General features: G+C 36.5%; 1 protein-coding gene across 2 annotated transcripts; it reads right to left on the bottom strand.

The window, feature by feature from the left end:
- ncaph (non-SMC condensin I complex, subunit H) lies at window positions 1–27,245 on the bottom strand. Of its 2 annotated transcripts, none has more exons than XM_062049667.1 (18): window positions 27,150–27,245; window positions 24,801–25,029; window positions 22,724–22,814; window positions 22,543–22,635; window positions 19,917–20,034; window positions 18,916–19,055; window positions 14,942–15,131; window positions 14,420–14,502; window positions 13,522–13,706; window positions 11,313–11,458; window positions 11,057–11,163; window positions 8,837–8,956; window positions 8,207–8,314; window positions 5,906–6,043; window positions 4,113–4,223; window positions 3,922–3,989; window positions 1,868–1,943; window positions 1–476 (listed from the first exon to the last, which is right to left on the bottom strand). In XM_062049667.1, the coding sequence occupies exons 2-18, from the start codon at window positions 25,022–25,024 to the stop codon at window positions 417–419; spliced, it is 2,058 nt and encodes a 685-aa protein (XP_061905651.1). In that variant the 5' UTR covers window positions 25,025–25,029; window positions 27,150–27,245; the 3' UTR covers window positions 1–416. The 2 variants fall into 2 exon arrangements, with proteins under 2 accessions (XP_061905651.1, XP_061905650.1); XM_062049666.1 differs by having other exon boundaries at window positions 27,063–27,165.

The following is a 27,245-nucleotide window of genomic DNA, read 5'->3' as shown; positions in this document are numbered from 1 at the left end:
AATAACGTGGGAGGTAACGGTGGGGCATGAAACGAGAAGGAATAACATGGGAGGTAACGGTGGCGCAGCCTAAAGCAGAGGGAAGGCTGGCTGACAGCGTGTACAATAAATGGCCACATATGTACGTCCACCACACTGTGATGTCACAAATGGGCCACTGTCAAAACGGCATGCAAGCTCTATGCACAAACCTTATGATTTCCAACATTGTAACAAGATGTACAAGTCACAAAAGAGGAAGATCATAACACATCCCCTTTAATGTATGTAAGTACAGTATGTAAGGAAAAGTACAGAAATAATTAAAGCATCTAAACAATGGCAGGCTGCAGAGACAGAAATGATGACTGAAATGAAAATAGTGTACAAAATATGGTGTAAATAACAATGAACATTCCTTCAAATCCTTTTTGTCCTCAGTGGCTTTGCCTGATGATGATGTCCGACATGTCGTCGACCTCCACCAGCTGCAAATTCTACACAGACAGTAAATATTTAGCATTCTGTCAGTAAGATCAGTCACAACACAACCACAACGTAAATAATTCATTTCTCATACATTCATAAGCACAAGTAAAACAAATTGGGAAGGTTTTTTTTTGTAAATAAGATTTCTTTTAGATACAGGAAGGTAACACTTCACTTTCAAGCTGATATAAAATTAGTAGAGATGTCCGATAATGGCTTTTTTGCTGATATCCGATATTGTCCAACTCTTAATTATTGATTCTGATATCAACCGATACCGATATATACAGTCGTGGAATTAACACATTATTATGCCTAATTTTGTTGTGATGCCCCGCTGGATGCATTAAACAATGTAACAAGGTTTTCCAAAATAAATCAACTCAAGTTATGGAAAAAAAATGCCAACATGGCACTGCCATATTTATTATTGAAGTCACAAAGTGCATTATTTTTTTTTAACATGCCTCAAAACAGCAGCTTGGAATTTGGGACATGCTCTCCATGAGAGAGCATGAGGAGGTTGAGGTGGGCGGGGGTGTATATTGTAGCGTCCCGGAAGAGTTAGTGCTGCAAGGGGTTCTGGGTATTTGTTCTGTTGTGTTTATGTTGTGTTACGGTGCAGATGTTCTCCCGAAATGTGTTTGTCATTCTTGTTTGGTGTGGGTTCACAGTGTGGCGCATATTTGTAACTGTGTTAAAATTGTTTATACGACCACCCTCAGTGTGACCTGTATGGCTGTTGACCAAGTATGCCTTGCATTCACTTGTGTGTGTGAAAAGCCGTAGATATTATGTGACTGGGCCGGCACGCAAAGGCAGTGCCTTTAAGGTTTATTGGTGCTCTGTACTTCTCCCTACGTCCGTGTACACAGTGGCGTTTTAAAAAGTCATAAATTTTACTTTTTGAAACAGATACCGATAATTTCCGATATTCGATAATTTCCGATATTACATTTTGAAACAGATATCGTTAATTTTGAAACTGATACCGATAATTTACGACATTACAATTAAAACTTTTTTTGGCCGATAATATGCGTGGACTTATTTCCAAAATTGTGTACACCACTGAATTGGGGTCTTATACTGACATATGGACACTTATACTGCCATCTGGTGGTGTCAGAAGAGTATAACATACAATGGAATTTGGAAAAAAAGTGTAAAAATAAAAATGTACATGTCACTACACATGAAGTACACATTTGTGCACTTATGGACTAAGTACATCTTATTAAAAGATTATTTTTAGTTTTTATTCTAATTAGGGTCCAATAAGCAAAGAGAAATAAAAAAAAACATGTAAACAAACAGCTTGGGCCTTAAGAGGTTATAGGAGCGTGTCTTTATTTAAATGGCAGCGGAAACGCTAAGTGACATGCTAACAAACACTTACCTTTTCATTAGCAAGATGAAGGAGTGCAACAAAGGCCAAAGGGATGGACAGGTTTTGAGCCATGGTGTTGGGCAGTCTAGACCAGCACAAAGCAAAATACAACGATACATCATAAATGACGCTAATATCAAGCAACATTTCGAGAGCAGAAGAGGTTTAGCATCGTGTATTTTTAGGTTTAGTCCGGTGGTTCTCAAACTTTTTTCACCAAGTACCACCTCAGTAAACAGTTGGCGCTCAAAGTACCACCATTAAATACAGTAGCATAAATATATAAATATTCATTAAACACAAGCATATTTACTATTTTGGCCACGGTAACATTACACAAAGTTTATTCAAACTTTATGATTACATATTTACTCCACTTATTGGAGCCCACACACCACTGTACCACACCTTAAGAACCACTGGTTTAGTCTTTTGGAATTAGTCCTGGGTGATATGGCCTATTTGATTTATGATTTGCATTATTATTATTAGTTTATTCCCTACTATGTTAGTAGTATTTGATAGCAGAACTAAACATAAAGAAAGGACAAGAGATCGCATTAGTTTGTGTTGTTTTTGTGGTTGCTATGCTTAAATATAACTAGGAAGACCTGCTTGTGCAAATAAACTAACGTCATGTTAAGTCCTGGTAATAAACATTGTGTTTGGTGGTACAATCCCCCGTATTTTTGTTGTCCATTTTCATAACCAAAACTTAAAGCTTAGTTGTTGTGCATTGATTGATTGATTGAGACTTTTATTAGTAGATTGCACAGTACAGTACATATTCCGTACAATTGACCACTAAATGGTAACACCCGAATACGTTTTTCAACTTGTTTAATCAATTCATGGCAGGAAGTGTTTTATTCGACACGGATGACTTAGGCCTGGGCCATACGGCCTAAAAATAAAATCTCAGATTTTTTCCCCCTACTTTCAAAGAAAACATTGAATACAAATGACTGAGATAATCCACAATAAGTTTTTTTTATTTGATCAAAACCTAGTATATTAAGATGACTGCATACACTTCCATCTTACTCTTCAAATTTGTATAATTTTGTTCAGATATAAATTGTTCATTTTATGGAATACTTTTCAAAGAATTAAAGAACTTCCCTTGGGAACCAATACTTCTGCTTGAAGAAAAATACTTCTGTTTCTTTTGGAAACACTCCCCCCTAGTGTTTTGGAAGAGAATTACAAGTCTGGCGCCACCCCCCCACCCAAGAACTAATGGTAAATGGGTTATACTTGTGTAACCTTTAAGGTAATCAAAGTGCTTTGACACTATTTCCACATACACACACACATTCACACACTGATGGCGGGAGCTGCCATGTAAGGCCCTAACCATGACCCATCAGGAGCAAGGGTGAAGGGGTCTTGCTCAAAGACACAACGGATGTGACTAGGATGGCAAAAGCCGGGTATCAAACCAGGAACCCTCAGGTTGCTGGTACGGCCACTCTACCAACGGAGCCACACCGTCCTATAAATCCAACCAGACGCCGTCAAGGAGGATGCAAGCCACGTGACGCCAGAGTATACACCAGGCTTTAGCATTTGCCATGCATCGCTATGTGTGCCGCTAAGGAAGTAAGGGGAAGCTCCCGAGAGGTAAACAGTGTACCGCAGAAAGAGGAGGAAAAAATAAATACAATTCTTAAAATCGTATGCAAAAAAACCCAAACTTGAATATATGGATAAAATCGATATAACGCCCAGGCCTATTTGGAATACAAGGAAAAACATCCACCAATCTTCTACTGCTTGTCCCTCTCGGGGTCGCGTGTGTTTGATGCCTATTTCAGCTGCACTCGGGCGGAAGGCGGCGTACACCCTGGACAAGTCACCGCCTCATCACAGGGCCAACACAGACAGACAACATTCACACTCACATTCACACACTAGGGACCATTTTTAGTGTTGCCAATCAGCATATCCCCAGGTGCATGTCTTTGTGTATTATAAAAACTTCAAGACTAAATAATTCAAAGTCAGAGTCAGTCACTAATTTTTCTCATTGATGCAATTATTAATTTTGCAAGACATTTTACCTTTGAAGCAGCGTCTTTGTGGTTTGACTGAAGACTTTGTCGCCACAAACTTTTACTGTTTCCACCTCCTACATTTAAGAAATACATAAAACACAAAGAAACGTTTGCAGTTAAAAATTATATGGTTTTAAGGAAAGTAAATGATGGAATAAAAATGTACTAGGTAGTACTGGTAAATCAGGAATATGCACCTTGTCAGATTTTTCTGGGCTTTCAGTGAGAAGAGTCCACATGCTGCTCTTCAGTCTTTTCATATCCATTTTCTTGGCTGTTTTACAGTAGTTGATATCTATCTTGTTGACCTTATGGAAAGACGAAAGACAACATTCAGTGTGTACGGCAAATAGGCTTGTTCACCTGTTGCGATGAATCCATATTTCAAGTATGGCGATGAATCCATATTTCAAGTATGGCTCCTGGTATTGTCTATTAAAAGCTTTCTTTTTGTTGGAAGTCGTAGGCTGTTCTTCTCTCTCTTCGCTGTGCCTTTTCCCCTTCACAAAGAAACTTTCCAAAGACGTCTGTTTTTTACTCATTTCGCTAGCTGGGTTAAATTTTGGCGCTCAAGCGACCGAGATATAACCGGGAGACTACGGTCATTTTTCAAAATAAGAAATACTTTTCAAAATAAAAAATCGTTCGGGCTCAGATAATAAATAAAACGGAAATAACTAATTTTTTCTTGTGCGGCCCGGTACCGGGGACCACTGATGTAGACCACAAGTAAGTCTTGTACATTTAGAAAAAAACTAATAATAATGTGACTCCTTTAATGCGCCTTATAATCCAGTGCACCTTATGAAATATATATATATATATATATATATATATATATATATATATATATATATATACATATATATATAAATATTAGGGCTGCAACAACTAATCGATTAAAATCGATTATAAAAATAGTTGGCGATTAATTTAGTCATCGATTTGTTGGATCTATGCTATGCGCAGAGGCATTTATTTATTTATTTATAAACCTGTATTTATAAACTGCAACATGTACAAGGAACTGGAAAGGATAGAAATGTAGTTTGTCTCTTTTATCCGATTATTAATAGATTAATCGAAGTAATAATCGACAGATTCATCGATTATCAAATTAATCGTTAATTGCAGCCCTAATATATATATATATATATATGAAAAAAGATCGAAAATAGACCATTCATCGGTAGTGCGCCTTATAATCCGGTGCGCCCTATGGTCCGGAAAATACGGTATATTTGCCGGGTCAAATTATTAATTATTGGTCAACTCAAAATAATGCACTTTCTGGTACAGTTTCTTAAATTTTGATTCGCCAAAACTTTTATCGATCACAAATACTGCAATGGTTTTCTTTTGTGTTATTTTTTTAACGACAACCTTATTCCAAAACACAATATAGAATGTGAGATATAACAAGATAATGCATACATGTATCATTTGTTTTCAAAACGGTTACAAAAAAGTGGGAACCCAAAAAGTCGGACCCTATTTTTATGACTTGATGGGGTCCTGGGACCCCCATTTGAAGATTCCTAGCGCCAACACTGATTGTCTCATGAAACCCTAATCTGAGCAGTCTCAACCTCTTCGTGACACGACCACTTCCTTTTTATTTCCACCTGTGTTCAGTTCTCGGAGAAAGCGCAATGACGGTCTGACAATCCCTCTAACTTTGCTAGAAACCCGCACCTTCTACTGACTTGTGATTGGTCAGACTGTGCTGAGCTCAAGCACATGGATACTTTTAATATGATTTGCATATTCATAGGGGGCGTGGCTTGGCACATCAGGGACTAATTGCAAAGTAAATTTGACATATGCGTAGCTTTGTGCGTGCACACACTTAAATACATCTGTTTTTTTCACCGGCGTATGTAGTTTTGAACATACGTCTATTTTTTAGTAAGAACGCCACGCAACTGTTATTACATGAAGCCCCAGGGCCTCCCTTTCATGTAAAGTAAGAAAACACTTAACTACATACCTTGTGTGGCTCTGGTACAAGATCATCCTCGCCATAGGTAGATACGCCGTCTTGTGAGGGCGGTGGAAAACTCTCCCCTGATGGTTGTGTATCGTCAGAGTCCGGAAAGCCTTCCACATCGTCATCACTGTCACCAGTCTAATGAGGACAACGAGTAAATATTGTGACTTTTGGGATTCATTAATCAACACAATAAATTAAACACGCCAACACATTTATGCTTGGCAAACAGAACATAAAATGAAAAAAGGAACAGTATTACAGTCCCAGATGGGTTTAGGCTTTAAGACCTATGGCTCAATTCCCGCTATGGGATAAAAAAATTGCAACTACCGTATTTTTCGGACTATAAGTCGCAGTTTTTTTCATAGTTTGGCCGGGGGTGCGATTTATACTCAGGAGCAACTTATGTGTGAAATTATTAACACATTACCGTAAAATATCAAATAATATTATTTAGCTCATTCACGTAAGAGACTAGACGTATAAGATTTCATGGGATTTTGCGATTAGGAGTGACAGATTGTTTGGTAAACGTATAGCATGTTCTATATGTTATAGTTATTTGAATGACTCTTACCATAATATGTTACGTTAACATACCAGGCACGTTCTCAGTTGGTTATTTATGCCTCATATAACGTACACTTATTCAGCCTGTCGTTCACTATTCTTTATTTATTTTAAATTGCCTTTCAAATGTCTATTCCTGGTGTTGGGTTTCTATCAAATAAATTTCCCCCAAAAATGCGACTAATACTCCAGTGCGACTTATATATGTTTTTTTCCTTCTTTATTATGCATTTTCGGCTGGTGCGACTTATACTCCGGAGCGACTTATACTCCGAAAAATACGGTACTATTATATCTACTTGATGTTTGTTAAAATAAATCATATCTGTTGTTTAAAGTTGAGTTTTTGTGGAGCAATAATCACTCTTGTTTTCAAATGAATAATGATAATCGTGTTATAAATATCAATCAAAATAATTGTGACTATTATTTTTTGCATAATTGTCCTGCCCTATATGGAAGCGCAAAAAACTACTACAAGGCTTACGTGAAGAAGACACAGTCAAAGTGGAGGCACATAAATAAGACCTCACACAAAATGGTGCATCCTGAAGAGACTAGAGAGTGGTCAAGTTAAGTTTCAGCTAACTTCCTGAGCCTAAATAAAGACAAAACAGAAGTTATGTTGTTCGGTCCAAGTTGCTCTCCCTCCCCCAAAGTTGACCTCGGCACTCTGACCCCGTATCTCAGCGACTGTGTCACAAACCTGGGGGTAAAGTTCGACTCAGATTTTAAATCCAAAAAACAAATCAGCAGCGTCGTTCAAAAAAGCTTTTATCAATTACACCAAATAGCGAAAGTGAAACCGCTTCTATCAGGACATGATCTCGAGAAATTAATCCACGCCTTTATTTCGAATCGTTTAGACTACTGCAATGCCCTGTATGTAGGCATTAGCCAGGCCTCCCTCGCCCGCCTGCAGCTGGTGCAGAACTCTGCTGCTCGTCTGCTAACACAGACCCGCAGACGTCAGCACATCACCCCTATATTAGCGTCCCTTCACTGGCTCCCTGTGCGTTACCGAATCAACTTTAATCTCCTTTTACTTGTTTTTAAATGTCTAAACAACCTCGCGCCAACATATCTCCCTGACCTCCTTCAGCCTTACTGCCCCACCCGATCCCTAAGATCAGCCGATCAGCTGCTACTGACGGTCCCTGACACAAGGCTGAAGCTTAGAGGTGACAGAGCTTTCGCCGCTGCTGCTCCCAAGCTCTGGAAAAACCTACCTCTGAGTGTTAGACAAGCCTCCTCTCTTACTGTTTTTAAATCTCTCTTAAAAACATACTTTTATTCCATGGCTTTTAACACTGAGTGATCTCCATCCTGCAATGGCGCCCCATAATACACCTGCTGTGAACCTGTTTTTATGTTTTATTTATTTTTTATCGTGTTCTGTTTGTGTTGTGTTGTGTTTCCTCGGTCCTCACATTATCTTTTAACCTGTACAGCACTTTGGCTACCCCTGTGGTAAATTTTAAATGTGCTTTATAAATAAAGTTGATTTGATTTGGTTGTACGGTGGTCTGTAAAACATAATCTATGCAAATATTTGACCAAAGAACCACAATTACTTACATGTTATGTAGACCACAATATAGCATTTAACATTAACACTAATAATTATTAATAACCTCCACACCTATTGTGCAGTACATGACACATGACAAAAGACCAATATATTTATTAAAATATTTTAGGGTAAGCAAGTACAATGAAATGTCTCACCTGAAGACCTGGACAAAAGTTTGCCGTATCGTTGGGATTGTTGTAGTCATAATCGCCGATGCCTTCTCCAAGCTCCCCAGAGAGTCTTCTTTGCGCCTCTTGACATAACTAGAGTAAAACATTTAAAAAAAGCAATATATTTTCAAGAATATTCATCTTTCCTTTCGATGATCAAAACTTTTTCAAGGTAGGTAACCTGGTAATACTGCCATTAGTTTCAATGTTGTGTCATTTGACAGTAATTACATTGCTACTTAGTTATAATGAGGAAGTTAACGACACTACAAAACACGCCGAAATAAGCAGCCTGATACATCCCAGCGGGCACTTTTTGCTAATAGTGTGTCGACATGGACTTGTCGACACAAGTAGGACTGACTTAAGCGGGTTGCACTAAAATACATTGCATTAAAAATGTATTAAATTCATTTCTAGAATATGCCAAGGGAACATTTAAAAAAAGTTGTGTGCTAAAATGTCTCATAGAATGCGCTTTGGACAGCAGTGCATTTTACAGATGGCTGGAATATGGATAAATTATGTACAAAGTGCATATGCATGTACATTTCAGTTGCTCAATAACTATAAATCAGATATATATGTAAGCTGACACTGGTATTTACAGCTCACCGACGCAGAAGGTTTCAGGCTTAGCTGAGACAGTGTCTCTGGAGGAAACTGGAATTCCGCTGGTAGGGTTGTTTTCTTGTTGCTGGAGCTGAGGGCTGACTTGCTAATGGTGGTGGCTGCCTATAAAAAAAGGGAAGGGACACATCAGATTTAGCACAAATATCTATAAGTTTAACATTCCTGCCTTAAATAAAGCAAGTGTAACAAAAGCTATTGGTGAAGCTAAATGATGGGAGACCAAAGAACTGAATTATGATTAAACAGATTACCAGTTGTTTGCTAAGTGTCAGTTAGAGCAATCTAAAGATGTTAAAAAAAACAGGACTAACTCATGAATGATCGCAATAATTACTATGAATTATGATTCAAATCAGCACATTTCCCAAAGATACACCTTAACTGTATTCTGTTTGTTTTACTCAATAATTTTGAGTAACCCTGTACACTCTTTGTTTGTCTAATCTTGAACAGGTTTGTGCTGAAAACAGTTTTGTTGTACTTGTGCAATGACAAAGTCTTATCCTATCCTAATTTAAAAACACTTTTGTTTTTGCTCTCATCTTTCATGAGCAGAACTCAAAAATAATGTTTTTATATGTGCACAAAAAACCCTATTTCTCTCAGATAGCATTCTCAAGTCTATATGAATCTAAATCTCACAAGTGTGGCGTATCAAGATGCTGACTAGAGAGCATGATTATTGTACAATTGTGCCTTAAGCAGGCCACAGTAGAATGTGCACTGCAAAAAGTCAGTGTTCAAAAACAAGATAAAAAAATACAAAAATTAGGGGTATTTTATTTGAACTAAGCATAGTTATCTGCCAATAGAACAAGAAAATTTGGCTTGTCAAGACTTTCCAAAACAAGTAAAATTAGCTAACCTCAATGAACCCAAAACTACCTTAAAGTAAGTATATTCTCACTAATAACAAGTGCACTTTTCTTGGTAGAAAAAAAAGAGACCTTTTTGCTCAATATGTTGAAAAATATTTTTAAATTAAGTAAATGCTAGTGCCATTATCTTGACATAATGATATGAGCTCGGCATTACATTTCTTGAAACCAGCAAACTTATACGAAAAACTAATTTATTGTTCTTAATGGAAAGGCAACAAGGCAAGCGCTTGTTACTCTCGGGGTCTACGAGCCGCTCAGGCAAATCATATTGTCTAAAAATGCATTTTCGCATCCATAACATGACATCATCGCGCCAAGTGCGTGCTCTTTCAGTCAATTAGTGCGCATATATACAGCCCAGCCCCCGGTCAAAATTTTTTTAATAGGAATTTTGAGCTATCATGAATGAATTTTGAGCTATCATGAATGAATGAATCATGAACTATTTCAGTTCAAAATTGTTAGAAATATCACATGTTAAATGTTTAAATATCAACTGTCAATTTGCTGTACTGTGCCAACTGTACTACTATATGAGTACATCGTTTCTATTGTTTCATTGAAAATAAAACAGTTAAATTATGAGACACAATTGTGTCAAAATCAAGATATTTTTTCATGCTTGAAATAAGAAATTATTACTTTGAAAAAGCAGTTTTATACTTGTGAGTGTTGATGACACAGCTTTGCATCAGTTGATATTCTAGTTCCAAGCATGTTTTAGTCAAAATAGGTCATCAAATCTCAGCAACAAGCTGTAATATCTTACTGAGATCATTTAGGACCAAAACCCTTAAAACAAGTAAAAGACTAACATAAAATCTGCTTAGAGAGAAAAATTATCTTATCAGACAGAAAATAAGCAAATATCACCCTTATTTGAGATATTTCATCTTACTTAGATTTCAGATTTTGCAGTGTGCAGTTTTTCTGTATTGTATTAAGTGTGCATTAAATAAATTACATTAAAGTGTGGCAGTACAGCTGGGGCCTACCCCGGTCTCCAAAAATATTCTCTGGGTGGAGATTTTTTGGGGAGGTTTCTGATCACCCAAAACTCAGATTACTCTCTCACTGCAGGAACTAAAGCATGAATATTTCCTTTAACAAAACTTAAGTAAGCTTGGCAGGTTTGAAAAATATATTTTCTTTATTTTTCTTAAGCTGCTGTAGATCTCCTAAAGTAAGTATAACGCCCTACAGTATGTAAATATAATTTTCTTGTTACCTTTGGTTAGTTCATTATAAAACTAAAACAATAATTTTCCGCAGAGCATTTGGTTGTAAGCCATTGCGTAGGAGAGGAAGAAAAAAAAGTTACTTTTGTGGTACGGAAGTAGGGGTCAAAGTTGACATCCGCATTGAAATCCATTTCAAAAGACTTTTTTGGCTTCTTTTTACGCGTCTCCTTGTCGGGCAAATGGTCCACTAATGGGGAGATTAAAATGAAATGGTTAAGTCACACAGAACACAAAACAAACTGGTATAAAAAGATGTATGATCACTGCAAAAATTGTTTGGTGTGCAGTTTGGACGAAAATTGCAATCCAGTCAGTCATTTGTTTCATGTTACTCACATTTGTGCTTTGGCTTGAACTGCCAGTAGCCCGGTCCTGCCCACGTGGCCATTGTTCTGGGGCTGAAGTATGAATACTCTCTGGGCTGAGAGGACAGCTGCAGGCACATAGTGGCGATATCTGCCTCTCCAATTGGAATCACATCACTGGATCACCACAGAAAGTGCAAAGTATTCACAAAAGCAACAAGCCCTGATGTAAACCATGCAAACATAATTACTGTCGTTAGTCATGAGAGAATTCTGCAAGCGTCATATACACTGCACAAAAACAGCTGCTCTGTTGTTTTAAAAATCAAAATAAGGCTGGTCTTTTTTTGGGAGGATTTTAATAATGATCTTTTAAAACATGAATCTAATTATTTAGTGCATTTCTAAATTCAATTAAACTATTATTTTGTATCCACTTAGGAATGCATCAACAAGGATAAACTCCTCTGCAACTTTATTTAATAATATTTTACCTAATTATTTCAATAATTTCTGGTTTACTACTTACTAATATTTCATATTATTATTATTAGTACTTTACAAACATTTTACACAGAAAAACTGAAGTTGAAAAGAAACATCGTAAATTTACTCAGAAAAATGTGGAATCCTTGAAAATCTAATTTGCAAATGTGTCATCAGACGAGATTTTCAAACATCGGGATGCGGAGATGGCTTACCAAACATTTATCTATATATGTTATGTTATTTTCATTTATTATGCGCCCCCCAACCAACTGTTACATCAGCCCCGGGGCGCAGCCCGAGTAGAGAAACAAAAAACAAAACAAAACAAAAAAACAACAGAACCAGACACTGAGACACACAAAGGAATCTAAAATAAACAAACAAACTCACAAAGAACACATAAATCAAAAGTAATCTGCGGTAAAGAGGTGAGTTTTAAGCTGTGCTCTAAAAGAGTCCAGAGTGGTGGCGGACTTGATACTGTATTTATTGCTTTGTTTTCCCATTTATACAAAGCAAAAATTAATTTAAAAACAGAACTTATTACCATGGATTACATAATCTATTAAAAAAATCTTCTATTGCTAAAAATAAGCGATACAAAAATATCTCTTAATAGTCCCACTCAAATGTTAATATATCATGTTACAAAAAAATATTAAAATCTATTTATTAAAATACTAAAAAAAAAGTTAGAAAAATCTTCAAGAACAGCTGGAATGTCATAAATAAATAGCTAAATTAAAAGCACTCATCCAGAGGTATTCCATCGAGGACATGTCCACACAAACACATGTAATAGTTTCAAAAATGCATATCCAGGGTTAAAACAACCTCCATCCACACGAGTGTAGTTCCAAAACTGTAAATGCATTCACCATCGGTCACGCACAGAAGCCTAGAAAAGCAGCAAATGCAGACTTGGTGGCCTTATACTTCTGTTACTATGTTTATTTTGGTATACTAGATGTACAATATCTTTAAAACCAGTCTGAACTGACGCAGAGCCCTGGGAACATTATGAATCTTTTTTTAAAGTGCCTGAAGCGTGCATACGCGTCTGTGCTGCTGAAACCCAACATTCTTGGAATTATAACATCTCTAATCACTAACATAGCGAAATATTACATGTGCAGTGAAGGAGGGCTGGCTGATTATAGCAAAAATAATAATCACAATTATTTTTGATTGATATTGTAGTCACGATTAATTACAATTATTCATTAATTTGAAAACATGAGTATTTGTTGTACCACCAAAACTCAAATTTAAATTTAAATTAAAAAAACAACAACTTTGATATAAATTAGTAACGAATAAACAACAACAAGTAAAGTAACAATAGTAGCAAAACCAATTGATTTAAATAACAATAGCAATATAAAAAACAATAATTCAGTTTTTCATCTTTTGTTTTAAGTTCAGTTTTTACCCTTTAAAATTATTTTACCACCATAGTGTGTGCTTTTTGTGAAAATAAAATTTAATAAAATGTTTGTTAATTAAATGCAAAAATCCTCACATTTATTGGTGCAATGCACCTTTCATCAATCAATAAATCAAAGATTATTTATATAGCTTATTGCACTTGAGTTGTCTATCCTGAAAAAAGTGACGTCTTGGGGGAGGTGGCTTTACAAGACCTTAGGGTCTTAACATTTCTCCTACATGTGTTCTATTTTACATTGTATATTCTGCAAATAAAAAATAAATACATACCGGTAAATAAATCAAATAGGAAAGGTTCTCACCGTCCTTTTCCAGAACCAGAGGCCACACAGCCCTCTTTATGTTCCTTCACCCCCTCCTCGCTGTCACCGTCCTCATAGTCGGCATCAAATTCGGGATAATCCTCTTCAACTTCGAGTTCAGGTTCAGCATTGACATCAAACACGTGTTCACCTTGCTTCATCTTCTCCAAATGTTGGCTCATTGTCTAAAAGAAGACAAACATCAATTCCATTAGAGTTTACTGTAGAACATATATATATATATATATATATATATATATATATATATATATATATATATATATATATATATATATATATATATATATATATATATATATATATATATATATATATATATATATATATATATAACTACCGTATTTTTCGGAGTATAAGTCGCACCGGCCGAAAATGCATAATAAAGAAGGAAAAAAACATATAAGTCGCACTGGAGTATAAGTCGCATTTTTTGGGGAAATTTATTTGATAAAACCCAACACCAAGAATAGACATTTGAAAGGCAATTTAAAAAAAAAAAAGAAAAAAAAGAACAACAGGCTGAATAAGTGTACATTATATGAGGCATAAATAACCAACTGAGAATGTGCCTGGTATGTTAACGTAACATATTATGGTAAGAGTCATTCAAATAACTATAACATATAGAACATGCTATACGTTTACCAAACAATCTGTCACTCCTAATCGCTAAATCCCATGAAATCTTATACGTCTAGTCTCTTACGTGAATGAGCTAAGTAATATTATTTGATATTTTGGTAATGTGTTAATTTCACACATAAGTCGCTCCTGAGTATAAGTCGCACCCCCGGCCAAACTATGAAAAAAAACTGCGACTTATAGTCCGAAAAATACGGTAAATTCATATTTATCTGAAGTCAAGCTATTCTCTCACCTGCTCTGGGTTCCAGCTCGTGAAGGAAAAGTCCTGCAGAGAGGGGCAAATGGAGCTCTTCTCTTGAGAACGCTGCAGTCCAGCTGCCAGAATCAGAAACCAGAGATATACATGTATATATGGCTTGAAACATGCAATCTGGTCACAAATGGGATCGTTGACGTTGGATATTACAAGTTACCATATAAAATATACAGTGGAAAAAATAAGTATGGCTGATCTTGAAAGTTTAACCCTTTATTAAGATAAGAACAGTCTAGATTTATTATGGTAGGTGTATTGTAACAAAGATGGAATATGAGTAAAACGATTAAACTGGTAAATTAATTTCTGCCATGGTGGTGGAGCGGTTTGAATAGAGGAGTTTCTGTGACCGGTATCTAAGTGTTTGATTCATTTTTAAATTGAATTTATAAGTTGATATTCTGTCTCTCCCATAAAAATGTGTTCACATTTTCTTCAAAATCAGCACAGAATAAAACAAAACGACACACTGTTTATATACTGTATGTGTTTTTTTACCCATGAATGGGGATGCAGGAACTGCCATTGGAGGTGGAGGCGAGTATGAAGCAGTGGACTGCAGAAGGGTCATGTGGGATGGGAAGAGCAGCTCACAGCGACTGTTCTCACTGAACAGAACAGAAAGGAATACCCCAGTTGTGCTACTCTCATCAAAGGATGACGCCATTCGATGAAACATGGGGTCCACCTGGGTGGATAAAAAAAGCAGGCATATGTGGCGTGTAAGTATGATATACAGGTAGATACATGCTGTAAAATAAAAGCCAACATGAATTGTTTGCTTAAATTGTTTTGTTTTTATGCAAGTTTATTTCGAACATGTATGCAGTCACAATATGATACAATTAACATATACCAATGTATCTTCACCATTAGGGTTGGGTATCATTTGAATTCGAACAATTCCGATTCCGGTTCTTTGTTTCGATTCCGAGTCCTGACGATTCTCAATTCCGATTCTTTTAAGAGGCAGGGTCAAAAAAAAGTTTAGGATATTTTAAATGAGCTAGCTAACCTACAGTCTTTCTGAATGAAATAGTCTGACATTCTCCATCAATTTTAATTCTATTAACTTTTTATGAACTTTACTATAAATTCCTCACAGGGCTGTTTTCAACTAGAATATAAATATCAAATCTATGAACTTGAATATAAATATTATAAATCATGAATACATTTTCCCAGGGGTACACTTTCCTCAAGAGAGCTTTATTTTTGAAAACCTCATGAAAACACATTTACACACACAAGTGTATGATGCTGCAGGTACTTAAAAATGTTACCGTGCTCCCACTGATGGGCTAACCTGGTGCAGAAAAGCAAATAAACAATAAGAAACAACTTGCAAAACCCAGTCCAGATTAGGAGCAGGTACAGTATAAAATCAGAGACAGTTCTTGTTTAGGAAAATGACCATCAGGCAGGATGCGTGAGCGTTCTGGACAGATAGTGTCTCCTGCTGTGGAAAATACACGTTCGCTGGGTGTGGAAGAAGCTTGAACGCATAAATAGGAGAAAGTGCGATCTGACAGCAAAGGACAAGTCTTTTGTTGGTTCCACCGGACCACCACCATGCAGCAAGGTCGTCAGACATAAGTATCGGTGGAACATCCTGATACATCTGCAGCTCTCTCTCCACTCGTTTCTTGATGGACATGGAGCTCTGTTATTTCGCGGTTATTTCATTTTTTTTTGTAAAGTAAAGCCACACTTTCGACCGCCGACGCCCGCTATCCATGCTTGAGCTTGACTGACTCGCTCGGCTATGCTAACACTTCCGGGGGTGGGCGCTTCTTCGTTGGTGCTCAGCGGCTTCTTCTTCCGGTTCGGCGGACATTTTTTCTTTTTTCTTTTTCCCGGTCGGCGGACTGGGTATCGAAAATAGGAATCGAAATTTAAACTTTTGAACGATACCGGGAGAATCGGAAAGTTAGTCCCGGTTCCAATCGATACTCGATACCCAACCCTATTCACCATATATCCAAAAAGGAGAAGCGTATTTAATCCTACCCCTTTTGCAATTATTGATATTACTGACACTAGGGCTGTGAATCTTTGGGTGTCCCACGTCTCGATTCAATATCGATTCTTGGGGTCACGATTCGATTCAAAATTATTTTTTTTTCAATTCAACACGATTCTTGATTCAAAAACGATTTTTTACCGATTCAAAAGGATTCTCTATTCATTCAATACATAGGATTTCAGCAGGATCTACCCCAGTCTGCTGACATGCAAGCAGAGTAGTAGATTTTTGTAAAAAGCTTTTATAATTGTAAAGGACAATGTTTTATCAACTAATTGCAATAATGTAAATTTGTTTGAACTATTAAATGAACCAAAAATATGACTTATTTTATCTTTGTGAAAATATTGGACACAGTGTGTTGTCAAGCTTATGAGATGCGATGCAAGTGTAAGCCACTGTGACACTATTGTTTTTTAATTTTTTTTTTATAAATGTCTAATGATAATGTCAATGAGGGATTTTTAATCACTGCCATGTTGAAATTGTACCTAATATTGATACTGTTGTTGATAATATTAATTTTTGTTTCACTACTTTTGGATTGTTCTGTGTCGTGTTTGTGTCTCCTCTCAATTGCTCTGTTTATTGCAGTTCTGAGTGTTGCTGGGTCGGGTTTGGTTTTGGAATTGGATTGCATTGTTATGGTATTGCTGTGTATTGTTTTGTTGGATTGATTCATAAAAAATAAAAATAAATATTTTTAAAAAAAATAAATAAATACAATTTAAAAAAAAAATAATCGATTTTTAAAAAATGAGATTTGATTCTGAATCGCACAACGTGAGAATCACGATTCGAATTTGAATAGATTTTTTCCCACACCCCTAACTGACACATATGACCACTTCCTATTCTCATATTGCAACACAATTTACATCAATGAAATACAACAGTACTCTTGATAGGCAGTTAAGTCAGTTATAATTCCCATTATGAAATGGGTTATTTCTCATTTTCAAAAAGATTCAAGACATTTATCAAAATTCTTCTTCCTTGTACTTTGTAAACATTTCCCGTTTGAACAGCATCTGAAAGCGGATCATATTAGTACATTGTTTGACTTAGGGTTAGGGTTGTTTGACTAACCCTAACCCTGCTTCTTTCTAAATTGTTTCCACGGACAATGTTAATCTACTTGGCCTTGTGATTCTTGGATATAAACTCAAGTTATACATTGTATCTATGAAGTTGCGGTTCAAGAGGTCAATGCTGAAGTCATCACATAAAAAATACTTTTTGGCTGATTTCGAACAAAGTTGTCTTAATACAATCCTCAAACCTTTTAATACTTTACTATGTATTATGTAGGTACTTTATTAAAGTACTTACATAAGTACCTGCAATGTACATACAGCTGACCAGTAAATTTTGCTTTTTTCATGGCATATTTTCGACAGCGAATCACATGTTTTTTACCACTTTGTAATGTAAGTCCTTCATCACATAAATTGCAAATCTGCCTCCAATCTTGTTGGTTCTGTTAATGTAAATGTATTGCCTTTTCATCATTGATCCATGTTTCTGATATAGCAATCACTTTGAATGGTTTGTTGAATTGTCTCAAAAAATGCTTCATATTGTTGTAATTTGCGTACAAACTTCTGCAGGTGAGATGAATAATAGAGATTTAAAGATATAGATTTATTGTTGGATTTAACGTTGGTATTGTATTGTCCGTCCGTGTAATATAAACAATTATTTTGGCTGTGGGTGAAGAAATTTGTATCTGGATCACAATCAATCTTCAACTCTGGATTTTTCTGATCTATAGAGGAAAAAGTTTCTAATTCCATGTTTGATTCAGTGTTGCTTGTATGTGTCATAGATAAGGGAATGTTGTTTGCAGTTACTGACCTTTATTCAGTTCTTCCATATTCCTGATGACCATTTATCCTTGCTTCTTCTGGTATTCCATTTAGTTTGATCCTTTTAACTTTCTTCCCTGTTTTATTAGCGCAATTTTGTGTTTTGGTTTATTGCTGCTCTGGAACCGTCTTACTTTCTTTGGAGTGGGTGGCGAACTTCTATGTTTTCAATGTCCAGTTCTATCGCCTTTGACTTCATAAACGTAGCTACCTGCTGCTCCGTGGAGATGACTTCCAGTTACTCGCCCGCGTTCTCCTTCAAATTAAGTTCAAGTTCATCCATGTCTTGTATCAGACTGCATGACATAGATCTTTATAAGCTAAGTTATTGATCAAATTGTAACATTATGTGGATGATTAATCAAAGGATCCATCAAAAGCACACAGACACTAAAATGCCTACAATTTAGAGAGTTGTTACTTCTTACTGTGGTCTAGAAAGTGTTTGGGTCACTGCTTTTTGTGCAAACTTTGGAAACCCAATGTTGTGACGATAAGTAGGGTAAAAGAAAATATTCACTTTTAGTGTTTTTGTGCAAAAACACACCAAATAATTATCGGATGCTATGATGCCGTACCTCACATTTCCTCTCAGACTCAGCGCTGTTAATGTTGCTCAAATTCTGCTCCACAGTCTTCTTTGGAGGCCGCTTCCTCTTTGGCTGTTTGGCCGTCACCTCAGTATCTTCATTTTGCTCTTCCTCCTTTATGGCATGATCTACAGTGGCACGAAGAAAAAATTCAGAATTGTCTAAACATAGTAATTTCAGAAAAAATTACCATGCACCAAAGGCTCACAATCCATAAAATCAGTTCACAACAATGACCCTGTTTACACTGCACACCAAATCTGATATTTTTGCCCTCAAGTGACACAGATTATATTTTTTTGCAAATCGCATCAGGAGGTAGTCCTGAATGTGATTGGAATCCGATCTTTTTTAAATGTGACTTCAGTCTAAACACAATGCGACCCAAATGTGATTTTTTTCGTCAGCTTTGGTCAAGCTACATTACTCGTGAGCGCGGGGTGGGGAAAGACGCAGTCGCCAGCGGAAGTGGATATTTTACCGCAACATCCGGTTTTGGAGAGCAAAGTCTATTTGGTGCATCAATTGTCAATAGTGCGCAAATAATAGGCTATATGTAATATATATTTTGATTCAGAAGAAATTGCGATTGTTGAAGGACCGGAATTCACGCTGTGGCGCATTTGCTTACTTGTGAGTTCAAAAATAAAGCTCACATAGATCCACATCAATTGGTCAGTGTCTCCTCTACTTAACAGCCATTAAAAGATTACAACCCTCCCAAATACATTACACTTTATACATCCATTCATACTTTACTTTAATTTATTTTCACGTAAAAAAAACCCACTCATTTTTAAGGTGTTGTGACTTTTAATTTATTTTGTTGTAGTAGCAACTTCCTCCCGGTAAACTTCCTTTGTTTTCACGCCTACACTGGAGTCTGATAAAAATCACATTTTACTTGCAGTGTAAACAGTTAGCTAAAAAAAAAATCAGATTTGGGCCACATTGGCCTACAGTGTAAACATAGTCCTTGACGATCTCACCTTCTCCTGGTTTGGTTTCAGCCCCAAGGCCACCAAGTACTCTGTAGGCATCTGCATGAACTGCATCCACTCGGACAGCATAGATCTTAGTACTTGCATCCAGCGTCCCAGCTGCTACCTGAAAAAGGAAACAGACAAAGACTGACTAAGGACTCAAAAAGCCAGCATTTTCAGTGATTTTCATGCATTTATTATTTTCTAAAATAAAATGTGGAAATAAACACATTATGTCTGGGTCCCTCCGCTTGTTAACACACTCTGTATGCACCTGGTGTAGATGTAGCAGAAGGGATACGTTCCGCCAATTTAAGGACTTTTTAACAAGTAATCTCTGGATCGATACTCTTTTCAAAAAGCAACCAGCGACAAATCTAGTGAAGAAACTTCTTGAGAACCCTCCAAGGTTATATTTCTGTTCTTTAGTTGAGAAGAATTGTTGTACATTCTTGGGGAACAGGTTATATAGTTTGCTTTGTACATCATATTAGCTGTTTGCAATTTTTTTACAAATAGTTGAATTTCAATATTTTTGATTCAATAAATAGTGTTTGTATGTTCTCTATATCCAACATTATGTATTATTCTAATTGATCTTTTTTGTAACACGGTTAATGAACGAAGGGTACTTTTGTAGTTATTGCCCCATATTTCTACACAATAACTCAGATATGGTAACACTAGCGAGCAGTAGAGTATATAGAGTGATTTTCGGTCCAAAACATATTTTGCCATGTTCATTATCAAAATATTTCTTGCCAACTTATGTTGCATATTTTTTTTTATATAACATTTCCAGTTAATTTTACCATCTATTATTACATACATCTATTATTATTTTCTACTGTTACCAAATAGCATTATTTTAGTTTGACTAAGATTGAAAGAAAGCCTTTTTTGACAAACCATCTTTCAAATTTGTTAATTTCTTCTGTTATTATTTGTATTAGCTTCTGTGTGTTCTCACCTGAACAAAACGCAAGTGTGTCGACTGCCAACAAAACTAACTTTAAGTCCTTTGTAACTTTACAAATGTCGTTTTACATATTGATATTGCTCTAAGAGACACATTTTTTTGTTGAGTGTTTCATTAGGTTTATCTTCTTCCATGTTAATTTGTGAAAGTTTTAGTATTTCTTTTAACGATAAAGAATAAAATGTGTGATGGATGCGTCACGTCGGTTTATGTGACGACAGTTTTTTAATGGAGAAAAATGTTATTGTCTGTGGTTTTCATGTTGGCATTCAAGTTAGCTAGTGCTAGCGTGCTTTTCCAGTAAATGAGCATTGTCACTGGTCCATGAGTTTCTGTGTTATCAATCACGGTTTTAAGATCATTTTAGTTTAAAAACGATAATACTAACCGTGGGAAATGTTACCGCGGTTTATCATTATACCGTTTAGCGGCGAATAGTGGAGCGTTTTATGAGTTTATTTTTTATTAATGCACACATGTTAAAAGTACAATTTCAATGTTGATTCTTAGGACGCTAAATAAAATCTATTATTATTATTATTATTAACGGGTGCTTTCGGAGCCATATTGAGCTATTCCCAGCCAGCAATTATTTACATTTTGATTTGTTATGCTGCATTTAAAAAATGCTTGTAAAAAAAAAGAAAGATATTTCTTTAGCTCAGCCCCCTATAAAAATGATTACCTCCCCTTTGAAAATTTGAGACATTCAGGACTATTTAAGGATTTTAAGGCCTTAGAACCAAAAGTGGTATTTTAGACTTTTAATGACCCACAAGGACCCTGTTATATTTGGACTACCGTATTTTTCGGACTATAAGTTGCAGTTTTTTTCATAGTTTGACAGGGCTCCAGTGCGACTTATATATGTTTTTGTCCTTCTTTATTATGCATTTTCGGCAGGTGCGACTTATACTCCGGTGCGACTTATGCTCCGAAAAATACGGTACTGACAAAGTGCAAAAATGTAATGCTTGACAAAAAACATCATTAATGAAACAAAGGCATAAAGATCTAAAAATGGTGGTCTTTCTAACAAGAGACTGACATGAAAGCACACATTGCTTTTCTCAACCAGTAGCGGGTCCTGCTGTGGACCCCTTCCCCAATCTAAAAGCACTTACGAAAAAAACCCCAAAAAAAACGCAACAGAAGGCATAGTTAAGACATACTTGTTGTGCTTTTCATGTTTTTTTTTTACTCACTTTGTGTGCCCCCCGTTATTCCTCTTCTACAGTATCCATTACAATTACATGTAAATGGGTCATGTCCAATTTTGCAAATTAGACGGCGACAATGGCCTCCTCCCCTCAGACCACTACCGTTACAAGTGGATTACTGCACTTTTAGACATTGGTAAATATATTGTATGACGACTGGTACGAAGTACCACATACAATACAGGTTTTTACAAAACCATATCAGTAGCAGACCACAGCAGTTAGTAACTCAGCCGTTAGGTTTTCAATATAACATTCAAGCTATGTATCACTATTGCAACAAATTAATTAAATTATCCAAATGTTTTCATTATCATAAGATATATCTGTGCCAAGGAAAATGACATGTTCTAATAGCATTGATACAATGTATTAAACCCCAAGATTTCACAGAATTACAGAACATCAACCATGTGTCAAACTTCCAACCTACCTTGAAGTTCGTGAGCTCTGAATCTTTCTGTTTGAGAATATCGGCCATGTAGTCAATAAGATGCAGACCAAAGGCGTTTTTTGTGGTAATTTTCTGTTAAAAAATAACAATGCGTTAGTAAACAAGGATAACACAAACACTTAACGTTTTTAGGGCGTTAATAAAAACATGCTTTACTTACATTCTCAGTGGAGAGTTTGATGCAAGTGGAGTAATGTTCTGAGATCTGTGCATTGGACAACTTGGGCACAGCAGCCGGTGTCCCTGCCGCACTGTAAGCAAATATTGCTTTTACCTTCTGTACATTCTCAAGGCAGAAAAATATCATTATATATATAAGCAGGACAGAGGCCATTTTAGAGCCGCAGCTATTTTTTTCAAATTACATACTTAAACTAGGAAAGCACTCAAGAGCGGAAACGTCCGCCAGGCCCTACCTAACAACCGTCAAAAAATTTGGTGAATTGAGATGGTGATCTGTATGAACCCCAAAATGCAAGCCTAATCCAATTCCTGAAAATGTGCCCTTATTTTTATGAGCAATCTACAGCGGAATGAAGAAAAAACACGGCGTGAGCCCTCTTGTAACATTCTAGCTTGTAACGTTAACGTAAACGCAAGGTAACAGAAACGACCCGCAATCCAATAAACTGTTCCTTATCCATTTTCTGGTATTTCCTGAAAGTTTCATGACGCTATGTCCATAACCTTTTGAGTTATGCTGAAAACTAACTGACTAATGAACTCGAACGATTACATTACCTATTTGGAGGTCATAAAAATGAATGAACTGTTATTGACATATTGGTTTCAGTCATAAATATATTTGAATTAAGAAAACGTGAACAATGTGTTGTCATCAGCTTTAGGAAAATTACTTAATTATAGTTCAGTGTTTCCCATAAACTGCCAAGATACCTGTGGCGGGGGGGTGGTCACTATGACATCATCGAGTAATTTGCATAATTTACTACAATGATATGATTTTCTCTAAAAAGGCTAAAACAATTTATACTTACTAATTAATAATAACAGTTTTGTTTTAAATGTCCATCCATCCATCCATTTTACAATATAATTACAACACTTTATGTACATATTTATATACAGATTTGAACAATAAGTTATTCACTGAAATATATTTTTTAATTGTGGTTCTTACAAAAAATATATCTTATAAAATATAAAAGCTAAAATGTCTCTTAAAGCTCTGCCCCTTTAATTAGTGCATACTAAATAATTTAACTTTAGCCTACTACTACAACCATATTATTTACCAGCAACATAAAGTGAAACAGAGGCAGAGGTGTCCTGCCACAGTCAGTAACAAATAAACAGAAAAAAGTAGTGGTGAAATACAAATAAGGCAACAAGAGAAGTATCCTACACTTCTCTTTTGTAAAGTAAATCTGAACAGCCTATATGGGCATCTACATCAACTATATGATTTTCCTGAGAAGCTGGACAGGACCAAAAAAAAAAAAAAATATATATATTAAGCTGCTGCCCCCGCGACCTGACCTCGGATAAGCTGCTGCCCCCGCGACCCGACCTCGGATAAGCGGAAGAAGATGGATGGATATATTTTTATTTTATTTATTTGTGGCGGACGTAATTCTTTCGTGGCGGGCCGCCACAAATAAATGAATGTGTGGGAAACACTGTAGTTACTCATTACTTTTCCAAAAAAAGGTAATTGAATTACTAACTGAACTATTCTTTGATAGATGTAATTACTATAGAAAGTAATTAATGCCTTACTTTTAAATACTATGTAAATGCAGTTGAGAGATGTTTCATGAGACAAGAGTGTGAGCTTGTGTTTTTAAAGGGTGGTGCCCGTTGCCAGTGAAGCATGACGTCAGCGAAGGAGCGCTCATTGGCTGTGTTAGGTCCACATTGGTAGGTTGAGGACTGTAAGCACCGTGTAACACGCATTGGACTGCCGCTTTCTTTGTTTGTCTAAGTTATTGTGTGTCTATCAAATAAACTCCATTAAATAAATATATTATTATAATACTGACCATTTGCTTTGCAAATATTGAGCATCTGGGGTAACAGTGGCATCGATCAGCCTGAAGGGACCCAAAGTATTGTTATATATGTTAATGTGCTGACAAATAAATATAAAATGTCAATTAGATGTAATAACGATCTGACATATCATTTGGACTAAAGTTTGACAGCAGGATGGAGGCACTTTACAAACAAGAAAAAAATGGACGGATATTTGTTGATTGTTGTAGAATACCATGTACCTGTGAGTGACAGAGTCACAGAAAGAGGAGTCTGCAGCAGCTTGAAGGTCAATGACTCGAGATCGTCTGCGCTGACGTCGCTCTTTCTCGTCATCATTGCCAGGGAAGGCCGCAAGCAGCGGTGTGCTACAGGCAGCTGGTGATGCACCCTTGTTTTTGATAGATGAGGTGGAGGACATCCATCCTTGGCGTACACGGGAGATCGGCGAGGATGCTGCACTCATCTTAGCTGCAAGCAGAGAGCATCTTAAAAAAACCATTGGTACAAATTGTAGGATACGAGGCGTTGCGGCATGTTGAACTGAGAGATGCGACAGTGCTTACAGCAAGTCTGGAGTCATATTATAATTTGCAAGCAACAATATAACCACATGCGAATCAGACTTTTAGCCAAATAGATTGTAGTATATACCATACAATATCATTTTGATAGTCCTGTTGTAATTTAACATGGCAGCATTTAATTTGTGATAGATACAACAATTGTAGCATCTTTAATTCTTTATTTCCACGCTGCAAGAGGTGCATTGTTCTGGTTACTATGACATTTTACAAGCTTTACAATGTGTGTGAAAAAATATGAATATGGCGAACTATCGGGATATTTAACCTTGCAGCAAAATTCTCCAGTTGTGTAATATTTGAGGAAAATAGGCCTTTTTGTCTTGGGCATCTATTAATACAGTGTTGTTCAACCTTTTCTGAGCCAAGGCACATTTTTTTATTGAAAAAATCCCGAGGCACACTACCAGCAGAAATCATTGAAAAATGAAACTCAGTATTGACAATAAAAAGTTGTTCTCGCAATTGTTGGATATGAATTTTAAACCATAACCAAGCATGCATCACTATAGCTCTTGTCTCAACGTAGGTGTGCTGTCACGACCTGTCACATCACGTTGTGACTTATTTTGAGTTTTTTGGCGTTTTCCTGTGTGTAGTGTTTTAGTTCTTGTCTTCTGCTCCTATTTTGGTGGCTTTTCCTCTTTTGTTGGTATTTTCCTGTAGCAGTTTCATGTCTTCCTTGAACGCTATTCCCCGCACCTGCTATTGTTTTCACAATCAAGACTATTTAAGTTGTGCTGACGCTATCCTTCATTGTGGGGACACTGTTGATTGCCATGTCATGTACGGATGTACTTTGTGGACGCGGTCTCCCTGCTCTCTCACGCTGTAAGTTTTTGCTGTCGTCCAGCATTCTGTTTTTGTTTACTTTGTAGCAAGTTCAGTTTTACTTTTATTTTGCATAGCCATCACTATGCTTCAGTGCCTTTTCCTAGCGGGACTTGCCTTTTGTTCATTTTTGGTTTAAGTGTTACATACCAAAAAAGGTTGGAAAAACACTGCACTGGACAACGGCACATTTTATAATTATTGATTTGCAAAATATATTTTTTGGAGCAATTAGGTGAAGTTGCATAATTTCCCACGGCACATTGATTGAAACTTTTATTAGTAGATTGCACAGTACAGTACATATTCCGTACAATTGACCACTAAATGGTAACACCCGAATACGTTTTTCAACTTGTTTAAGTCGGGGTCCCCGTTAATCAATTCATGGTACAAATATATACTACCACCATAATAAGGTCATCACACAAGTTAATCATCAGAGTATATACATTGAATTATTTACAATATGGGGGGTGGGATGTGGAGGGGGTTGGGGCGGGGTTAGGTTTGGTTGATATCAGCACTTCAGTCATCAACAATGATTGTAAAACACTGCTCTAGACAGCACCGACACATTTGCGGATTATAATTACTGGTTTGCAAAAAATATTTTTAACCCAATTAGGTGAAATTACACAATCTCCCACGGCACACCAGACTGTATCTAACGCCACACTAGTGTGCCGCGGCACAGTGGTTGAAAAACACTTTTTAATATACTTGACTCGCACATACGACTTGTCCAGGATGTACCCCGCCTTCCGCTAGAATGCAGCTGAGATAGGCTCCAGCATCCCCCGCGACCCCAAAAGGGACAAACGGTAGAAAAGGGATGGATGGATGGACTCGTAGAGCTCATATTCGTTTATAATTTTGAGTGTCATCAACACTGTTAGAAACTAATCATTTATTAAAATGTATATTATACCGGCACATATTTAATTCACCACGTCCACGTACTTGCTATCTGCTAATTCATGTCGGAAACAAGTAACAGGCGTTAGCACAACAAAGCTAGCTAGCGTATAGCATCGTAAACACAAACGCATTGTTCGACTATTGACGGGGGCGTTAACAGGTTCATACTTATCATAAAATGATGTGAAGAAATGTCACCAATCCTTTACAGTTGTATTAGAAGGCTTAAAATAAAACGAAGAGGCAAGGACTCACTTTTGTATATTCTTCCTGTTTCGGTGTTTGAATTTTGTGCGCCAATTGGGGGACGTAATGACGCAGCACTCGATGACGTGACATCCGCCCAACTCG

The sequence above is a fragment of the Entelurus aequoreus genome, linkage group LG06 (assembly GCF_033978785.1).
Source record: "Entelurus aequoreus isolate RoL-2023_Sb linkage group LG06, RoL_Eaeq_v1.1, whole genome shotgun sequence".
NCBI lineage: Eukaryota > Metazoa > Chordata > Actinopteri > Syngnathiformes > Syngnathidae > Entelurus > Entelurus aequoreus.
This window is presented reverse-complemented; position numbering and strand designations above follow the sequence as displayed.